The following is a 13,051-nucleotide window of genomic DNA, read 5'->3' on the forward strand; positions in this document are numbered from 1 at the left end:
AAACAAACATTATTTCCTATTTGCATACTAAACTGGACAGAGGAAATGTCCGACTTCCTGGAACAGTGGAAATAAGAGTTAACTTAGAAACACAATCTTCTCTTCTAACCACATCCTGTGTCGTTTGTTACCTAACTACTACAATTGTAAATTGTCCAGGTAATTGGTCATCATACTGTTGTCATCTTTTATTAATTTCCTATTGATTTGTTGTGTGTAGTATGTAATGTAAAGTGAAAATATTTTTCTTGGAACTTTCGGGACAGTCATTCTAAAGTCGTTGATGGGAATATAAGATAGGTACTGTCAAAATGTTAAATTACATATAATACGCTGTAGATTCCCTTTTGTTTTTGTTCAAAATGTATAGAAGATGTTGTATACATGACATAATCAGGGTTGGTAAAAATAGTTTCATTAAAAAAAATCTTTTTTTTTTTTGTTTCAAACTTCTTTATACTGTTTTAAACAGTGCCATAGAATAGTGCGTTTCTAAAAGTTGTTGTTGTCATCGTTGTTAACTAATGCTGAGTTCTTGGCAATAAGGTCATTAACTTGCTTGCTCTCCAATTTAAGGGTTTTGACAAACAGTCATGTCCATGCCCTATGAGTAATAGAAAGGATGCAAGCACTTTTCCTTGGATACTAAGGAATTAAAAATTTTGTACATTGAGACTCTCCCATCTTTTATTATTTAAAATTTCGTGGAAATGGTACATCTTGATATTTTTAGTTGATTGATCTTTTAACTGTTGAAAATTATAAAGCTGACATGGCTTTTGGCTAGTGGGTATTGTAAAAATGAGCGAAATTACCGATTTTTAAGAAAAATTCGGAAAGTGGCATTTTAGACATTTTAAATTTATCGCTCTGATTATTAAACTAAATAAGATTATTCATAAAATTAATGTCCTACTAACTAAAATAAATAAATTTTATGAAACTTAGTGGTGAATTTCGTAAAAAAGAATATTTTCAAATAATTTCGTAAAAAAAGAATATTTTCGAATTTATCTGCAGTTTGATTGGTTATATTTCTCTGAAGATCTAGCATCTATCAACAGTGAGAAATAATTTTGTATATTATAAAAAAAATTTAAACGTTGTGTTTAAAACTTGTTTTAGTTAATGGTTATTATTTTTAACAATTTTGAACACTTTTGTTTTAAACATTCCAACTTTGTACGTAGTATCTAAAATAACAGTTTGACATTACATAATTATTTTGAAAATGTTGTTACTATTGGCACAGCATGTTATCTATGTTCAGTATATATGTACACGACAAATCAGTATTTTTCACTGCTAATATGGCTAACATTATATCGGTTAGTACTTCTCTTCAAACTGTTTGTAATTTATGTGGGAAAACATTCTCTCAGTTGACGGTTGCTTCCAGGTAGGCACAATAGAAGTTCAATAGTCTTTATGTTGTCATGTGTCACATTATTTCCTTTCAAATGCACACAACCTTCAGACTGTTCCTAAAAGGGAGAATCAGAATCAATCATTCACTTTCGTTTTGCGATAGATAACCGTGTAAATAAGTGTTAAAATTTTCGTCGAGGTTGATGTTTCAATTTGGAATTCTGAGGGTAACTGATCAGATGCATAGTCAACATTTTCTCTAGCAGGCATTTTATTTAAAATAAAGACAGCTCAAATCTGATAAATCTCATTTTTATTCTATTCCTCTTAAGTTAATTTCTACTCTAACAAGTTAATAAAATGTTGTTTTCAATTTTAAATGACTCTCAGAAGCTACATTGTTGCTTTCCGAAAACATGCTTTAAAGTAGGAGGAACCAAATTAATTTTAATTGCACAATACTAATAGTATATGAGACTTACTACTGACTCTTATTGGGTTGGGGATAAGCTCTTTAATAAACTTTTATAATTTCAAGTTTTCATTTGTGTTGATTTTATAATAAAATAACTACCAATATAAGTTAAAATCTTTTTTGAATCACTGTTGGTGTTGTCAGTTAATATTAATGTTATCAATTACAAACTAAAAAGATAGAAATAGGCCTATTGTTAAACCAGATATAAGAGAAAAATATTTCATCAACCACTAAAACAACTACAAATCAAATTAATAAAAAAAAAACTTCTCCAGTAACGGAAATAGAAGAGCAGATACAGCTGTAGGAGCAGCTATAGTTAGTTCTGTAAAATGAGCTGTTTAACATGACTGGAACAAAAAATTGAGAAGCAGGAGAGACAGGTTGTCAAAATCTATTAACTTCTCTATTATTTCAGTTATATATGTTACTATTAACACCCGAAATCCGTCAAAATAGTTTCAACTAGTAAAAATTAGTTCAAATGTAAATAGAAAGCAAGTTTTCGTAAGGTCTAGAATCAGTGACAGGTTAGGTTTGGTAGGCCTTGCATATATAATGCTTTTGCATATATATAATGCTTTTGTTTGTTCAAACTAGTTTTTACTAATCGAAATTGGTTTTGACGGTAACATACAGAAAGCAACTACACTACCAGTCTAAAGTTTTCGATCAGCTATGAAAACAACTATATATTTTATTTCAATGTACAAAAATGTCGGAAAAACTAAATAGACCAACAAAATACATATCTCCTCTCTCTAGCATTATGATATGATGGAATATTCATAACGAAATCCCTATTTTAACCAGAAATCAATAATTGTGATAGGTGACCTAAAACTTTTGACCAGTAGTGTACATATTAAAACACTGACTCCTATTAATTTCAGATTACGAACTTAATTTATGTACATAAAAAAATGGGGACATTTATTTTATTTTGGAGACCGTCCTCGAAAATCGGGGACGGTCATCTTAAAGTAATGTGTATCTTCAAAAAGAAGTACAGTAAAACCACGGTAGGACAGGGGGAATAATCTGAGATTGACATCTATTTCGGAATACATAATCTTCTTCCTTTAATAACCTAAGAGCCACCGGCATGGCTCAGGCTGTTAAGGTGCTTGTCTGCCGGTCTGAAGTTGTGCTCGGGCGCGGGTTCGATCCTCGCTTGGGCTGATTACCTGGTTGTTTTTTTACGAGGTTTTCCTCAACCGTAAAGTGAATGTTAGGTAATCTGTGGCGAATCCTCGGCCTCATCTCGCTATCACCAATCTCATCGACGCTAAATAACCTAGTAGTTGATACAGCGTCGTTAAATAACCAACTTAAAAAAATAGCCTAAGGGATGTATTACTTTGTTCTCCGCTTTGCAATATTCGCCTGCTTGTTTGCTGTACTGTAATATATTTTCTATGGCCTTCAGGACTGTTTCCTTCGGAGAATGTGACCCATGCTGTTTTTATAATCCTGCTGTGTTATATTCTGGAATGACAATGGTACCTAAAAATATTGTAAAAGTAGCAAAGACGAAGTTCAGTTGAGAATGCAGTTCTAGAACTAGCCTCAGGAAAGATAGCTTACAATAATTAACTGTAGGTTAATAGCCTAAAATCAGTCATTTTCAACTGGTGTGCCCTGAGTGATCCACTGGTGTGCTGCAAGAAAATGAAAATAATAAAGATTGTCCTAGCAAAAATTGGAATAATTAAAGTGTAAAGTGTAGTAAAAGAGAAAGAGTTCACAAGACTCAACATTCAGCAAATGCAGCACAACCCAGCATTCCCTCCTAAAACCTTCAAAATTACTCCTGGTTGGGAACCACTGGTTTAGATTAATATGAGTGTGCTGTGGAATTTTAAATTACACTTTGTGTGTGCCACATGTTGAAAATCGCTGGCCTAAAATCAGTGTAAGAGAGAGACAGAGAGAGAGTAGTGGTGTCCTGACAATATGAATTATAATTACAACAATGAAAATGATTATGACAGTGATTATTGCAACTTCATAGACGATGGTGATAATGACGATGACATCGACGATGATTTATCATGGCTAGGTGAAAATGTCCCACAGATAAATCAAGAGATACGTGAAAGTTCTCCTTTGTGCAAGCATGCTATCCAGGGAGCAGACATTTATTTCACATTGGCGGTATTTCGTCAGTATTCCCTTCTACCCCTGATCACATACAGGATGATTCACGAGGATTTACTGTCCTTTGCGGAGCTTATTTCTGAACACATTTCGAGCAAAAAAATGTCATATAAACATACTTCCTATTCTCAATATTTTCAGAGTTACACTAATTTAAAGTTGTTTGTAAAATACGTTTTTTCTTTAGTTTGAAGGTAAACGAATAATAATACAAATAGAGAATGAACCATTCAGAAGTATCATTTCTTTAATTGGCAAGTATTATGAAGCTAAAAATGTGCTGTGAACTCCTTAGTTGCTTCGTATAGACATCTTTTCTATTTTTAACTAGAAAATTACATTATTCTTACGCATTTATCACAACAATTATTACAAATCACACCACTTCCACCGACTCAATTATTTGCAGTTCAATTTTAGATCTTAATTTACAGTCTTGGAGAGTTTACAACACATCGCCGTCCGCCTGAGTACACTTGGCCGCACGCTTGTGAGCGGCACTCGTCGCGCTACGTAACTGCATACGGCTATCTTTGATTTCCGTAGCGCTCGCGCTGGCTGCTGACTGCACGCTGACCAAGATCACGCGTTCACAGCAATGCGTTTTAATAACGAAACATAACTGTGTAAACATTGAGAATAGGACCCATGTTTATATGACTTTTTTGCTGAGAATGTCTTTGGAAATAAGCTCCGTAAAGGATGGTAAAACCTTGTGAATAGTCCTGTATATAACAGATTGGCCATCCCCATGTTAAAAACAACCATCGGGATCACTACTGTCGATTGGGAACGACCACTATATGGAAGTACAGTTGCTTTATGCAATTCAAATTGGAGTTATAACATGACTTCTTATGCAGTAGCTAGATGGCAGCATAGTGAAATTGATAAAAGTTGTTGGCGTCAAAGCCTATAAGGCTATGCAATCTGTTATAATGTGATCTGGACTTCTACTAAGTCTACGCAATAATCGTAATTTCTATTTAACATATTGTTAAGCATTACAGGTGCACTATGTCAATATTGTCATTCATTGTTGAAACACTTGTTAGATGCCGTTCATCGTATAGTAACATTTTGTTTGCCCTCCGCATTCCTTGCTCTTTCTTGTTTCTCGTTCTTCATGTTTGTTCCTCCATGTTCTCTCTCTCTGGCATCGTAGACCCCAGGTCTGTTTCAGATTTACATTCTTTCGGTTCTATCTTGTTGACATTGGGCTTTATAATGCCATGCTTCAGTATCCGGTTGTCTGGCTTTCTGTTAAAGTTTGTAATTCAATTGTACGTCTGATTTGAGAAATTGGACTCTTACTTTCATTCTGAAATGCTCTCATAATTATTTGGAATTAAAATTTGCAGCTTTTCATGGTTTGCAAATATGTCATTTTTGTACTTTAATGTCTTTTTAGATTTTCTTTGTGCAGTTTCGTACATGTAATGGCGCTTATTAATGTACTAATCATTGGTGCCGCGTCTGTGGTTCAATCCAGGTGACCTGAGTTCGATTCCCGACAAGGTCGTGACGGAATTTGTGCTGGACAAAGCGTTGCAGAGGGTTTTTCTCGGGGTACTCCCGTTTTCCTGTCATTCCTCCAACACAGTTCCCCCCCCCCCCATTTATCATCTGCGATAGTTTAACATAGTCTTGAGGAAAGGGGTAGTACAAGTTTCCTAAGTTGATATAGGAAGGGCTTGAGGCTTATCAGGCTACTCATCTGAAGGTGGACAGGGTTGACAGATGACCCACCTGTCACCATCGGGTTCATGAATACCACTCAGCCCACCTGTCGGTTTTGGACAATTATCGCATATCTAGGGCGCACAATAGGCAAAAACAAGCTTAAGTGCAAGGATCCATTTCAGGTCAAGTCCTTGAAAAGCCAAGCCAAGGACTATTTTTTTGGTAAAACATACGATCAAAACAAAATGGAAGTCTTAATGTATATAATGTTGTCAAGTTATGGAAGCATACTTGAAACTAACACCAAGTCTAATATTAATACAGTAAAGTGACGTGCGTAAAATGTGGGTCATAAAGTAAGCACTAGTCTAAATTGTTGTTTAGTCAACTGTCCGAAGATAGATTTGAACCTCATAAGTGTCACAAATAAGGCATCATTCATGAGGCAACTAGGCCAGGAGATAATGGGGTAGGGTGGCCAGTTCCTTTCCCCCTCCATTGCATACAATCGCCGATTAGCTACATATTACAGTAATCAGACTTCAGATGCATACAAATAATTGTTCTTCCTCTAAAACATATTGTCAAGTGAGATTTACTGCCTGGTATTAGATGTACGTATCAGCCAGAACCTCAATCAGAGGTGCAATCTAAATTATTAATGTTAATACTGCTGTATCAAACTAAGCCTTATATATTTTCCCAAGCACCTTATTCTCAAATATCCTTAACCTCTGTTCCTTCCGCAAAGTGAGAGTTCAAGTTTCACAACCTTACAGAACAATCAGTAATATAACTGTTATAAATTCTCAGTATTTTTCAAAGCAGACTGGATGATAAAAAAAGCAGGCATTTTCATATTTATTCTGCATTTAATTTCCTCTCAAGTGTCATTTATAATTGTAACTGTTGTTCCAAGTTATTTGAATTTTTCCAACTTTTATATTTCCATTTCATACTGTTCTGAGGGGGGAAAGGAACTGGCCACCCTACTCCATTATCTCCTGGCTAGTTAATTCATAAGTGGTGCCTTGTTGGTATCACTTGTGAGGATCAGACTTGTCTTTGGACAGTTGACTAAAACAACAACTATGTTTTGGTCACGAGACAAATCATATACTTTATTTTTTCAGGATTTACTTCCAAACCTATCATTACTTGCTTCAAGTAAAATTCATAAGTTATTTGAAAGAATTGCCTCTGATTGAAGTTCTGGCTGATAAGTACGTCTATTATCAGGCAGTACATCTCACTTCACAATGTGTTGGAGGAAGAACAATTATTGTTTATATGCATCTGAAGTCTGATTAGTGTAATACTGTATGTAGCTATTCAGGGATGTCTGTGTGGGTGAGCACTTAACTCCAGTTGGTTTTGCAATTGGTTCTACTTCACATTTTTCATCAGTCATTTATGTGGATAATTTCTAGTATAAACAAGTATAAAACTAATATAGTGTAAACTCGTACACTGAGGATGCAAATATAATGTAGTGGAAAGTATGACCTATAAAAAATAGTTAATATAAAACTGATTAAGTTTTTTCACTTCTGTAGGCATTTTGTTTCTTCTTCTGCTGTGTATACGATGTACAATAATTTTGTGCAACCCTCGTTTGTAATAATTCTCACTTAGATACAAATAAAGATGTGCATATGACTCATGGATGTTCTATATGCCCCTTGGCAAGTGGATTATATCTAATGCCAGGCATTTGACAATAAAGTCATTTGACCTCTTGCACTCCAATACTTTTCAAAGATGTCCTGGTCAGTCACTGAAGCACAGATTTTGAGGTGTTCCGAATCCATTTCTTGGTTTGAGTTGCACAATGGGCAATTAGGGGACTGATATATTCCAATTCTATGCAGGTGTTTGGCCAAACAGTCGTGGCATGTTGTGAATCTAAACGCAGCTATAGACTATTTGCGTGGTAAATCAGGAATTAACTGTGGATTATGATGCAGAGAGTTCCATTTTTTCCTCTTGAGATTCTGTTATCGAATTTTGTTTGTTGAAGTCTACGTATGTACATTTAATAAATCTTTTCACATAGTAATACGTAGATTTAGTAATCTGCTGCCCTCCTTAAATGGCAAGTTGTAGCCGATTTAAGTGAACACCATATTTTAACATTTTGGTGGCTACTTCATCCACACACAACCCCCAGGGAGGACCACACCTGCTGTTGGTTGACTGGTCTACTAGACCTAGTTGGGAGATCTTTTTGATCACCAGCTTTCCCTCCTTAAGCTACTGGAGGACGATTTTAGTGCCATAGTAGGTCAGCACTAGGGACAGAAAAGTAGAAAGGGTAGGAAGGAAACTGAAATGAACCCCTAGGCCTCAAATGCTCTAATGCCATCGGGGCCGAAGAAAGTAAGAGTTCAGTCAGAGGACTGGATAGGAAAGGGTAAAGAGGGAATTAGGTATTGGATAAAGGAAAATTATACCAAATTCGATCATTAATTCATCAAGCTGACCAGTGCTAATTGATGAATAGCCCCTCCCTTTAGTTCAGCTTGTAAAATTGTGCTTGAGTAGATTTTGCAGAAATTTCGAATATGCTTTGTACACTGAATTGTTTGTGTTTGACTAATGCGTGCATTTGCTTTTGTTCCAGATGAAAAAGAGAAGTATGACCCTGCAGGCTTTCGAGATGCTGTACTGCAGGGTCTCAATAAGGCGGGGACTGACTTAGAGGCTGTGTCAAAATTCCTGGACACGGCTGGCTCAAAACTGGATTACCGGCGCTATGGCGAAGCACTCTTTGACATCCTTATTGCAGGTGGCTTGCTTGGTAAGTTGTACGATTTTGTAGTCATGCATTTGCATGCTTTGTAGTCTAATTTCTGAAAAAAATTCCCTTTTCTTCCTTAAAGGGATAATACAATGGATTTTAATCTTTCGGAAAATCCATCCAGATAACATATGTACGTGTATAAAAAGAAGAGTAAATTTGCTTTTTGTTTTTGTGTGATAAGTTGATAACACTGCTGGGGTTTTGTTAAGCGTTCACTGTTCATGAAGATTCACATAAGCTGATTACAAAGGCAAAATAAGCAAGTTACGTGTGAAGGTCATCAGCTACTGTACAATTGTGTTTGCACATTCAAAGTCTCTTGAGAGCAGTTGTAAGAATAGAACGAAGTTCCATTATTTACTTTTAGTACTTCATTGCACACGTAAATGCATTTCATTGTTGTGCATGCAATAGAGTCTCTAATAATAGATGATTAAAAAAAATATATATTCTTGGTATGAAAGTCAAAGGAACGTGTGATGAAAGAGCCATTGCAATCCAATAATTCATCAGGGATGTATGCAGCTTTTATGTATACAGTAAAACCTGGAATGTATTAAACTGAAGGGGCAGTGATTTAAATTACGCATAATTCAGAAGTAATGTATAAAAAGATTTGAATATGAGATAATTTTCGAATGATTAGGAATCAATTTAACAGAACATAGAGAGTTAGGAGCACTTATGGATTCTTTTAACTTGTCCAAATGTGTTTAATCAATAGAAAGTGACTAGAATTTTAATGTTTAATATAAAGGCACTACATACATTTACTATGAAATTTTTTCTTCAATCATGAATTCGGACTTTGATATCTTAATTATTAATTTTTTATATTATACATGTTTATTACAAACCTTACAATTTCAGTTTTAGTTTTGTTCGGATTTGCCTCAACTTCTTTTTTATAAATCTGTCTTACTAGTGAGTAGCTCTTTTAATGTCGCACATGATTGCTAGATGATAGCGAGTGACCTGCAACTGCTTTCGAATGTTTGGAACATGTCCTGTGAGAAAGAAGATAAGCTAGCATGTAAAGACAGCGCTGACTCTGCATTCACCTGGGCTGTGAGAGATTTGTGTCTTTCTGTAAGATCCCTGTAACTTCGAGATCACTGATGTAAAGAGGCAATGGTTTTCATTGTCACATGGCTTATATTATGTTCCTGTATCCTTCAGCTGATCTTGAGGTTTATGAGAAATGATTAAAACATATTCAGAATAATACAAAGTTGGGCAATGTTGATTTACCATTTGAATACATGTAATGCTTTTTTCTAGTGTTCATGAACTTTATTCAAAACATTTATGCATAAGAAATGCATATTGCCATTAATCATGATATCAATGAAACAATTTTTTTTTTTAAATTACCCCTTTCAAATGTCCCCCATCTCTTTTGAATCACTCATGCAGCCGTGAAATAATGTTTTTCGTGGCGTAGATGCTAGATCAGCATTGAGATTTTGCTGCTGTAGAAACACAAACTCATTCAACATGGCAACATAATGGTCTGACGTTACAGTAACTGTATTCCCATTTTGATCTTCAAAAAAATAGAGACCAATAATCTCAAATGCAGAAAATCTGCATCAGACCGTTACCTTTTGAGTGTGGAGAGGTTTCTAATGAAGCTTAAGACGATGTACATCATTCCAGTATCTCATGTTCTGTTTGTTGACATTGCCACATAACTAAAAATGTGCTTCATCAGACATTATCATTCACCAAATGAGATCTGGCTGTGGTGTTATTAATTAAATAAATTGCTTGCTGAATGTCCTCCTTACAACACAATCGTGGTTGATGCATAATCTAAAGTTTGTATGGTTAGAAATTCAAACCTTTGTGCAAAATCCAACTCAGTGACCTCCTTGAGATTTGAAGTGTTTGTGCATGTCTGCATGCTGATCATTTGGGACTTTGTTGAATATCAGTCCTTACTCGATCGACGTTTTCCAGTATCCGTACAGCCTTTGGTTTCCCTTCATGCTTTTTATCTTCTGTAGATGCTGTAGTTCGAAACTTAAGATACCCAGTTGTTTATGGTGTGCCGGTCTGGAACATGCCCACGCCTTTCAGTGTTAAAATGTTGTCTAAATATTCACTGCGTCATTACAGCAGAATCACCTTTGTTTGTTTGTTTGTTTTTTTCTACAGAGCAGGATGTGCAGCTGACCAGCTCTCCATTTTGTTTACTAAATGGCATTGTTTGTGGATGTTCCCTTGCAATCAAACTTTGTAATAATTTCATGGTGATTTAAGGGGTTAACTTAGGTATAGGTATAGCGTACAGCTGTAAAATTTTTGGAAATATTCAACATTTTTTTCCTCCATTACTGTGCCTTGTACAATAATGAAAATTGGTATGTGTCCTTCTGCTATATGAAAAAAATATTTTTACTATTAAAAAAAATTATATATATATATATATATATATTTTTTTTTTTCAAAATTCAAAATGATGGCAGTTTACTGTGCAGTGATGAAGCGCTTCCCTCATAACTCATAAACTTGTTAACTTTTTCATGTTCGCTGTCTTTTATTTTATTGCTGAAACTCATGTTTACAATATCATGCTCTTTCAACTACATTCCTTAATAAATAATATTTTTTTTATTTTGTGTTATAACACTGTGGAGTCATGGGGAGTGAAACCGCAGACACACTTGCCAAGAAAGGCACAACAATAAAACAAAAGCCTAAATTTAATTTCTCATATTCCTCAGTAAAACGCTTGATGACTACAAAATTTTCTCATTCATACCTACAAGAAATAGAATAAAATGCTAAAGACAAAAAATGGATTACACTACTTTCCAACCCAGATGTAATCCCCCAGAGACCAAGGAAAACAGCAGTTGCAGCCTTCAAACTATTGACAAATCAGACTGTCTAGCAAGTCATCTTTACAGAATAGGTATCTCAGCTTCACCCATATGTGTCCTGTGTAACGATCCAGCAGAAATGAATGAAGACCACTTGAAGACCTGTGAAGCATTAAGATCAGAAGAAACTACAATTCAAAAGTATTGGAAAGCACGACTGCTAATGGCTTCATTGCCAAATGCAAGGCACTAAACAACAACAACATTTTGTGTTATAAGAAAATACTGATATTTGACCATTTTTTAAAATGAATTTATTTTTTATCAGACAATCTATCAAAAGTAGAGAAGTGATCTTGCATCGTATTGTAGATATGACATGCATAAATACACATAAAAATTGCATCACAGAATGTTGGATAGTTTTTGAGTTATGTGGGGAACACTTCATCACTGCACAGTGAACTGAATTTTGAAAAAATATTTTTTTTTCATATAGCAGAAGGACAATATTTTTCACACATACCAATTTTCATTATACAAGATACAGTAATGGAGGAAAAAAATGTTGAATATTTCCAAAAATTTTACTGCTGTAAGCTGTACCATAACCCCTTAAGTTATGGATTGATGAAAATGGTAAATGAACATTGTCCCACCTTGTATTACAAATCATGTTAAAATGAAACTTTATTACTTATTAGAGCAAATAAAAATATGTACAATTCAAATGTCCTTTAAAAAAAATACTGTGCACAAAATTACTTTACAAATCAATTGCATACAATTCAGAATTACATTATATCTAACTAAAATGTAATTTTGCTAGGTCCTGTGCACAGTTATTTGCAAACCAGAACTGTGTATAACTGAGTTATATACTGTATAATCCAGGCTCTAGTCTACAAGATTTCCAATCTTGAGGGCCCCCAACATGTATTGGCTGTTTTCTGGCTGGCTCCCAGCCTTTTACCTGCTGTGATGAGATCACTTTCACTGTGAAATACATATGTAGAGACTACTTGATTGTATAATTGAAGTATAGGATTAAGAGAGTAGTTAAATATCACAATGTTTTATCTTCTCTTAAATTACAAGAAGTGTTAGAAATGATGTCCATCTGCTTGTAAACAAGATTTGTATCACTTCAGTAAATCATTGAACACTTAGCCTAGTTCTTCTTGTGTAGTGTTATGATTAGAGCTTGGGTTTATAGGCCTACTCTGTTCATAAGCATTTCTAATTCATTATTATATCTATACATAATAAGCACATGAGACATAACACTACCATTTTTGAAGATAAATATTTGTGTTGTTGTTGAATGCCTTTACCAGGAGCACTGCCTGTTGGATCGCATCCTATAGCCGTGTAAACTGCCTGCTCAATCAAAGATATTTTGCCACTAGGTGGCAGGCAGTGCCCACCACTATTAACATTATCAATATATTCAAAGCCACTACCTGTCACCTAGCAGCTACTTGCGCATAACTGTTGATTGGGCAGGCAGTGTAAGCAGCCATAGGATGTGATCCAGCAGGTAGTGACCGGCAGTAATGATGCAGAATAACCATAATTTTCTGTAGTTACACATTATTGCACATATTAAATAATAATCCTCAAAAAAAAAAAAAAAAGTAATAATAGTATAATAGTTCATGAGTCACAATAAATGTCTTTGAGAGCCACGGGGCCGTGTAATGAATACAACTGGTTAAGAGATTCCCTCGA

The 13,051-nt window shown here is 34.9% G+C and overlaps 1 protein-coding gene across 1 annotated transcript in view; it reads left to right on the forward strand.

The window, feature by feature from the left end:
- kra (basic leucine zipper and W2 domain-containing protein kra) overlaps positions 1 to 13,051 on the forward strand; it is a 54,891-nt gene that overhangs the window by 19,562 nt on the left and 22,278 nt on the right. The window contains exon 3 of the mRNA XM_069817894.1: positions 8,313 to 8,489. Coding sequence (XP_069673995.1) covers positions 8,313 to 8,489 — 177 coding nt within the window. The remainder of the gene's footprint in view (positions 1 to 8,312; positions 8,490 to 13,051) is intronic.

This window comes from Periplaneta americana, chromosome 2, assembly GCF_040183065.1.
Source record: "Periplaneta americana isolate PAMFEO1 chromosome 2, P.americana_PAMFEO1_priV1, whole genome shotgun sequence".
Lineage (NCBI taxonomy): Eukaryota > Metazoa > Arthropoda > Insecta > Blattodea > Blattidae > Periplaneta > Periplaneta americana.